At 36.2% G+C, this 8,630-nt stretch overlaps 1 protein-coding gene across 2 annotated transcripts in view; it reads right to left on the reverse strand.

The window, feature by feature from the left end:
• Positions 1 to 8,185, reverse strand: part of STXBP5L (syntaxin binding protein 5-like) — a 526,662-nt gene extending 518,477 nt beyond the window's left edge. The window contains exon 1 of one of the 2 annotated variants that reach the window (XM_006864137.1): positions 7,985 to 8,175. In XM_006864137.1, coding sequence (XP_006864199.1) covers positions 7,985 to 8,173 — 189 coding nt within the window. In that variant the 5' untranslated portion in view covers positions 8,174 to 8,175. Of the gene's footprint in view, positions 1 to 7,984 lie in introns of both variants that reach the window. The other variant, XM_006864138.1, reaches the window with a different exon arrangement.
• Positions 8,186 to 8,630: the final 445 nt, after the last annotated feature.

The following is an 8,630-nucleotide window of genomic DNA, read 5'->3' on the forward strand; positions in this document are numbered from 1 at the left end:
GTAATCTGATATAATTTGATGAACTTAACCTACACCTATGGATGCAGTAGCTCAAAAAAGAGAACAAATCTTCACAGCGAGGATCATTCCCATCCCCTCCATACACAGAGAAGACAGATATGGACTACTTGGACATTGGCTATCCAAAATCGGGGGGACTACAAAGGCAAGAAGTGACTGGCTTACAAGCTTTCAAGAGGGCGCCTAGATCCAGAGGGTACAGAGGAAGGTAGAATCTCCACTGAGTTGTATCCAATCTGTCTGGGTGGGGCTAATGAAATGAGATGGGGATAGGTCCCTTATGGTACAATGGTGAAGAACTGTTATCAGGACTGACTGTTAGGGTTGGAAATGTAAAGGTGGATGTTATGTAGCAAAAGGAAGGGAATGATTGACTTTGCAGTCCATGAGCAAGGTCCCTGGGACCATCAAGGGAGAAGAGCGGACAGCAGGACCCTACCCAAAGAAGCAGTGATGCCAGAGATGGAGGCAGAGACTGATGTGGCTGCGGACTTTAGACCCAGAGAGGGAGAGGGGCTGTGTGCTGATGACTGGAGGGGTTAGGCTTGCAGGGTATACCCTTTGGTTGGTTGATGATGCATGGAGGAGATTGTAACCATGGCAATGAAATTATATATGATAGGACGAATGTAAAGCTAATGTTCTCCCATGTAAACTACCACATAATTCACAATAAACATTTTAAAAGAAATAAATTATTTTAAATTATTTTTGTTAGTCTACCAATCCTTACAAGTGTAGTTTAGTTCTTCCTGGTTAGCCTCCATTGCCATTCTTAAAGATGCACATCCTCTATTATACTTTCTGCTGGCAGGAATATTAAGTCATTGTCTGATGCTGTACCCGTAAGTTATCCTACTGTGTCAAGTATACTATAAGTGAAACAAGTCTATACATCTCAGAGAATCTCCTATAGTTCATTTTATGGACAAAAATAGCAAGAATGTGGAACTCTGATCCTGGCCTTGGGCCAATCTCAGTTACAGAACCCTCAGTAAAAATAATGTGACATAAGACGGCATGTGGAGACAAAGGAAAGCATGAAGAAGAATACTCAAGAGTGTATTCAAGGATATCTGGGCACTTGGTCTACTTTCAGGAGCAGAGTGGCTCTGAAGGGTAAGCACTGGATTGTGAACCAAAAGGTTGGTGATTTGAGACTACCAGTCAATCCTTGGGAGAAATATAAAGCTTTCTGATCTTGCAAAGATCTACAGCCTCAGAAAACCTATATAGTTCCACTATGAGTTGATGTCATTTAGCAAGAATAGCAACTAAGTGTACTTTCAGCTTTTCAGTACCCTGGAAAGCCTATCTCCCCACAATCCAGACTTATGTTTCTGATTCTATATCTCTTTACCTTAGAATATCTGTATTATATCCAGTACGGAGTCCTGGTGTGGTTCCATAGGATAAGCACTGGATCTCAAAATTGGTTTGAACCGCAAGGTCGGTGGTTCAAACTCACCAACCACTCCTCAGAAACCCTATACAGGGTCACTATGAATCAGAACCAACTTGAGGGCACTTAACAAAAGCATGAGAATATGAATATAAGTCCATTTCCCTGTAAAAGTTACACTAATTATCTTCATGTTGGCTCTCGTACCGTCACCACTTGTAAAAACAATCTTCTAAATGTTGATGAATAGTGAGCTGGCAAATTTAAGAGTTTATTAAGAACTTTAAGGATTATGCCATCTGGTTCTGGGGATGTATTTATTTTTATCTATTTTGTTAATTAGATCTAGAACATCCCATGTGTTTTTCACTGTCAATCTAACACTTCTGAATTGTTTGCCTAAAAAGATTATTTGGAATAAGAATGTTCCTCATTTTGTCCTTAATAAAAATAAGCAAACTTAATAGAATCTTTTCACAATATTCTTTTCCATATCTTTTAAAAGTCATCACGTTACCAAAGTGGTGCCACCTTTTCACTGCACGGCTTTTTTCTCTTTATGTAATATAAAATGCCTTCTATAAAATCCCTGTAACTTTAAAGAGGGTGTTCCAAGTAGCATCTGGTCTGCTTTTAGCACACCACTCCATCATTTTCTTTGCTCTAATTTCCTCATTCAACAAATATTTGAATATCATCTATGTGACATTCTTCTACACATTGGTGATACAGATGTGAACAAAACAAGATCCTACCTTCATGGGTTTACATTCAAATAAGACCTGAAAACAAGAAACTAACTTATAATTTAATGACAGGTAATTTTTTAAGTGTTATATATATAAAACAAAAAGAAAAGGATAATGATAGAGAGTAATGAAGGTAGAGTAACCACTGAACTAAGAATTGAATGATGTGAAGGAAACAATGCAACTGTTTGACCGGGGAAGTGTTCCAAGCAAAGGAAAAAGCAAATTCAAAAGTCTTGATACAGGAATCATGTCTGAGGAAAAAGAAGGCCAAAGTAACTGTTGTAGAGTAAGTAGGAAAAGAAAAGTTTGGTTGGGGGACAAATCACTTAAAGCTTTATAAAACAGAGTATGATTTTATCATTTTATTTTATGAAGTGAGAAGACACTGGAGAATTTTAAATAAGGGAAAGGAATGATATGGTTCAGCTATCAAAAGCATTCATCAACCTGTTATGTGATGAGACTATAGTGAGGCCTGAGTGAAAGCAATGGAAGCATTTAAAGGACAATAGAGTAAGTAATAAGTAGTTCAAACAAGAGATGTAGGTAGCTCAGATCCAACTAGTAGTGGTTGAAGTGAAGAGATGTGGTCAGACTTGGCATATATTTTAAAGAGTCAGTAGAACAGTTTCTAGATTTTCTGAAAAATGTATCATGTTGCTTTTTCTAGAAAGTTGGAAAAATAAAGCAGAAAGAATACTGATTTAAGAACTGATGAACACAGTGTTACACTTAGTTACACCTCTTACCAATTTGGAAATCTAAAGATACCATGAAAATTCCCTAGCCTCAAATGTCTTTTGTGTAAAACAAAAATATTAGTATTTTCCCTGCCTTCCACACAAGACTGTTATGATGGTCAGATGAGATAGTTTACAGATAAGCTAAACAAGTTTTAAGTGGTCTGTTAGATTAACAAAAATGTCATTATCTTTGTAAAGCATATGTAGTGATATTTACCGCACATTAAATGCTTTAAGTTATAGATTGTTCTCTAGTTAGCTAGAATATCAACTCTCCTGATCCCATTTTAATTAGCTATGGGTCAATTAAATATAAATGTGTATAGGTGTGGCACTGTAGGATAATCACAGTGTTGGCAGTTCAAACCCACTAGGTGCTCCTTGGAAACCCTATACTGTGTCGCTGAGAGTCAAAACCGACTCAACAGCACTTAACAACAACAACATTATTAAATAAAAATATGTATGTGTTTGGGATGATTTTGGGGATCCCTGGTGAAGGAACAGTTAAGCATTCAGCTGTTAACTGAAAGGTCAGCAGTTCAAACCCACCAGCCACTATGCAGGAGAAAGATGTGGCAGTCTGCTTCCTTGAAGATTTACAGTCTTGGAAATCCTATCAGGTAGTTCTACTCTGTCTGTAGCATCACTATGAGTCAGAATTGGTTCAGCAGCACTGGACTTAGATGAATTGTGGAAGAAAAGTCCACAACGAAATCCAATCAGAGAACCAATATTCTATTAATAAAAAACAAAAAACTGTGTCATATACCAAGCGATTTGTAAACTGATGTATATTGATGTATATATATTGATACGTTCAGTTCAAATAAAAAGCTTAAAGAATGAATTATGATCAATGACTTTCTTCTGTATTTAAACTCTTTTCAATTAATCAACTAGTTATGTATAAGCTACTTCAATCATTAAAAAGTAAATATCCGGTGCTTAAAAGTTTTCAATACTGACTGGGATCAGAATCTCCTACAGAACTTTTTTAAAAATGCAAGTACCTCGTCCCCATCCCTAGATTTTAGTTCTCTAAGACTGAGACAGAATTCCCTAGGTGGTACAAACAGTTAATCTTTCCACTACTTGCCAAAAGGTTGACAATTCAAACCCATCCAGAGATACCCTGGAAGACAGACTTGGTGATCCGATTCCAAAAGGTCACAGCCATGCAAACCTTATGTAGTAGTTCTACTCTACACACACAGGGTAACCATAAGTTGGAATCAACTCAACAAGACTGAGATAGGTCTGGAAATCTCTCAGACAGCCAGTTAAGAATCACTGGTCTGCTAGATAGTGAGTCTTCATTAATAAAGATAAGAAAACAAATGGACAAGAACATACTTGCTTCTCAAAGAGCTCATAAGTGACAGATAAAAACTGTTTAATCACAAGAAGGCTCTAATTTTACACTATAGATATAAGCCAAATGCTAAGGAAAGCAGAGAAGTGTGGGGGGAAATCTTAACACTGCTGGGCCTGCGGGAAGAAGCAGAATGGGGTTAAGTGAGAAAGGCATTGTGATCTGCGTTCAGAGCTGATCTCTTGGAGGAGGTGGTGTTTGAACTGTGAAGTAAAGGGCAACTGGAAGTTCTCTAATCAGATTTGAGTCATAAGAGATATTCAGTCAGAGGCAATAATAGCATATGAAAAGACACTAAAATACAAGAAAACACAATGCTTTCAGGGAATGCAGTATGCCTGAGGAATCAAGGGAACAAGGATGGAAAGGTAACAGGAATCCCTTCAGAAGAGAACTATAAATCAATCAAACGAAACAGTTTGAAGTTTTTCAACAGAACAGTGGTTTCAAACAGTGTTCCATAAAATTTATGTCCAGGAAAGGCAGTTTATATATTTAATAAATATCTGAGAAACATTAGCATTCAAGTACATACATACTGAACTTAAACAGATTAACAATAAACCAAGGCATTAGCTTGTTTTTTGCTGAACTTCAACCAAAGCTGCTTCTGCCATTTCTGTGTTTTAAAAATTTCTTGTAGATGTGTCCCTAATTATGAAGGGCTTAACTTTATACTTCTTTTATTTAATGCTAGAAAATGCTACTAAAATAGAAAATGCTATGAATTTTTTGTGTGTGATACTACTATTTGTCTTGGATAATATTAAACAACTAAAACCAAATATTAAGTAAGTTTTAAATGATTGGCTATATAGTTTATTATAGCTTATAAAACAAAGGTATCGCAATAAATTACCACATTTATTGGTTTGAGTAGGTATTATTTATTGGGGTTTCACCTAAGTTTTTGTCTGTAGAGCATCAGTACTTTAAGGAAACCAATGTAAAAATTTTAGTGGGGGAATGGTAAAATTAACATGTTACTCAAATTTCAAAAATAACCCTTATTACAATAAAAGAAATTGGGATAGGTAAAACAAGAGGTAAGAAATTTGTTACAAAGTGATTTTAAGAGACTAAGCAAGAAACTATGAGGAAATAAATCAGCAGTAGTAGTAGAGAAAAGGAAGAAATTTCAGAAATACTAAGGAGTTAGAATAGATAGGATTTGATGATTGATCAGCTAGATCATGGAGTGGAGTGTGGTTAAGAGCAGAGTTTCGATTTATACTTTAATTCTGACCATATTAAAAAGGTAGACGTAACCAGGTGCCAACTCCTTAGTACTCAGAATAGAATGTTCTTTGCACATTTAATGAGTGAGTCTAAATAAAGTCTCACTTCAATAACAGTTCTAATTTGGGAATTTCCTTAATTCATTTTTATAAATTTTATTCTAGTTCGGGTAACTTAAAATACAGCCAAATAATCCCGTCTATAATTCCAGTGTAAGATCCCTATCTAAAGATGCCATGGTACTTTATCCATTTGGTAAAATCTCAGTACCATTACTGTGTTGTCGATCCTTAAAATTTCTTTTAAAATTATTGTCTAATTGTTATACAATCCACTGACAATGATCATTCCCCAAGAATAAGGTGATTTTAAAGATTAAAACCATAAAGTAAATCTATATATTAGCCTCCTTTCCAGTTTATGCATTGCCTTCACGTAATATTTTGTCTGATCTTCCCCAAATGATACAAAAATACTTACTCCCATACTTCAGATGAAGAATTCAAAGCTCAAGGGAGGAGATAAATGGCTTGTCAAAGAGTGTATGACTGGCAAGTAGTGTGAATGGGTTACAAGTTGGGCTACTAACCACAAAATCATCAGTTCAGATCTACCAGCCACTGTGTGGGAGAAAGCTGAGGTTTTCTTTTCCCATAAAGATTTACAGCCTCAGAAATTCTATACAACATTACTATGAGTTGGAACCAACTCAACAGCACACAACTACAATGAACCACTCTTCCTACCATGCTCTATGTTTTTGAAGTTGTGCCCTATTTTACTTTTACCACTACCTATGATCATCTCTTCTCTGAAATAAATGACTATATATTCCATTTTCTTCTCATATTCACCCATTCTCCTGATTTCCTCATTGCCATTTACCACCTTCTCTATCAGCTTTATAACCTAGCAGCCCAATGCCATTTTGAATCAGTAGCAGCTTTGTAACCTCAATGCAACTCTCCTGCATCACTATCTTATCAATTACGGTAACTTGGCTCCCCCTACCCCTAGAATCTGGGAAATTAAAATAGCAGTATGTCAAAAAGAATCAAGAGATAATTCCCCTGCCTCGCAGCTCAATCTGACTTCTAGAACCCTTTACACATTTGTCTCATAACCACTACTAAACCCTTCCCTGATCTGACAGAATATTTCATATTGAGGACAAAATGATTACTATATATAATTATCACAAGGTATATTAGAATTGGAGCCCTGTGGTGCTGTGGGCTAAAGCACAGGACTGCAAGGTCGGTTTGAAGCACAAGGTCAGTGGTTCAAATTCACCAGCGCTCCTGGGAAACCCTATACAGGGTCACTATGAGTCAGGACCGACTCAATGGCAGTTAACAAAAACAACATGATGTCAGAATTAAATCTATTTTTCCTAATCTAAGAAAACTTGCTTTTATGCAATTTGTGATATTTAATAACAACATATATAATGCTTTTAAAAATAATAAATCTAGTGAGAATGAAGAGGAATGCAATTATTGAAACTTATCTCATTATATAGCATTTATTTATTATAAAAGTTAATTTTCAATAATTTCAAAAAATAAAATTTTCTTTTGTTGAAGTATCAAAAGACTTTGTACTTCATTTCTATGTAGTCAAAAGTTAATTATTTCTTGTGTATGGAGGGAGACACCGTAAATACAATTATAAAATTTGTATCATGAACGATTGAGTTGCTTTGTTTATTATACATAGCAGGTCAAAAGCACATTCCTAAGCTATCCCCCCCAAAAGATTGTAAAAATTATAAATTGCTTTATATAAAATACATGTCTCTATACATTAATATAATCCTTGTTAATTTGCTTATTCGTTAAAAGTTCAACATCCAAGTACAATTTCCTAAAATGTTTTCTCACTAAAGGAGAAATCTGGCTATTTTTGAGTTTTTACAAGTATTACAGTTCTTCCAAGTATTAAGTCAATGGTGTTATTTATTTATGGATAGTTTAAGAATCTGGGTCTTTAAAAATTAGAATTTAAAATCAATTTATTCATCTAGCTGTTATTTACTTCTTACATCTTAATACCATTAATCATTTAATACTGAAGAGTAAAACAAAATAATTATTTTCTGATTGACAACCCACGATTTATCAGAATGAATCGTTTCTCGTTCAGTTTACTACATATATATATTACATTAAAACTACTGGTCCACTAATGGTCCTTAACATTATCTTATAAATTCTAGTTTTCATGTTTGCTGATTTCTGCCTTAAGCTACCATTTCTGCGTTTGAAGTTCTTGCTGAAATTGATGCCTGAAATACCTTAATTAATTCAAATAGACCATCGCCACAGGGTTCTCCACACCAGAATCTCATTGATTCTGACATCTCAACAATGAGCAGTCTGCGTGTTTTTCTTGCTTTCTCACCTCCAGTTAAATAAGGCGATTGGAAGCTTTGTGCCAATTCACAACTTACCTTGCAAATCTGGAAATACTCTGAAGTCAGGGTTTCCTGAATCTCCTCTCTGAGAACCCCTGCAGTCCCTCCAGGGTGCACGGAACCGCTTCCAGCCCCACCGCCACTGTTACTGCCACTGCTGCTACCACTGCCAGGGGAGGAGGCAGTTAAGCCATCCAAAACTTTTCGGAAATTAAACTTCTTCATTTTAAAAAACTGTTGAGAAATGCAATTGGGGGGGGGGGGGGAAGAGTGACTTAACACATGGCATTGTACCTGGGTAAAAGTCTTGACATTTTCCGTAGTTAAGACGGTAGCCAGTCCCGGTTTTATGAGGATTGGCTGTAACTGACTCCGGGAGGTGGGCTGGGGAAGGGGGAGGGGGGCCAGTTAAGTTTTATTTTGCCCAATTATCATTCTAAAAAGCATATCCTTCCCATAAAACACAACTGTGAAAGCAACAATATTCCCTCCTCGCACATCAGATTTTCAAGGGCTTTTCCCCAGCGGTAGCTACGCTTTCTCAGCACTGAGGTAAAAATAAAAGGCAGTGTCATCATCGTCATTAGCATTATATCATCATTATTATACAATCAAAACCAGAGTCCAACAGACTAGGACTCTCTGTCTCTCTTAACGGTTGGCTTTCCTTCTAAAGGCTCAG

This window comes from Chrysochloris asiatica, unplaced genomic scaffold (assembly GCF_000296735.1).
Source record: "Chrysochloris asiatica unplaced genomic scaffold, ChrAsi1.0 scaffold00061, whole genome shotgun sequence".
Lineage (NCBI taxonomy): Eukaryota > Metazoa > Chordata > Mammalia > Afrosoricida > Chrysochloridae > Chrysochloris > Chrysochloris asiatica.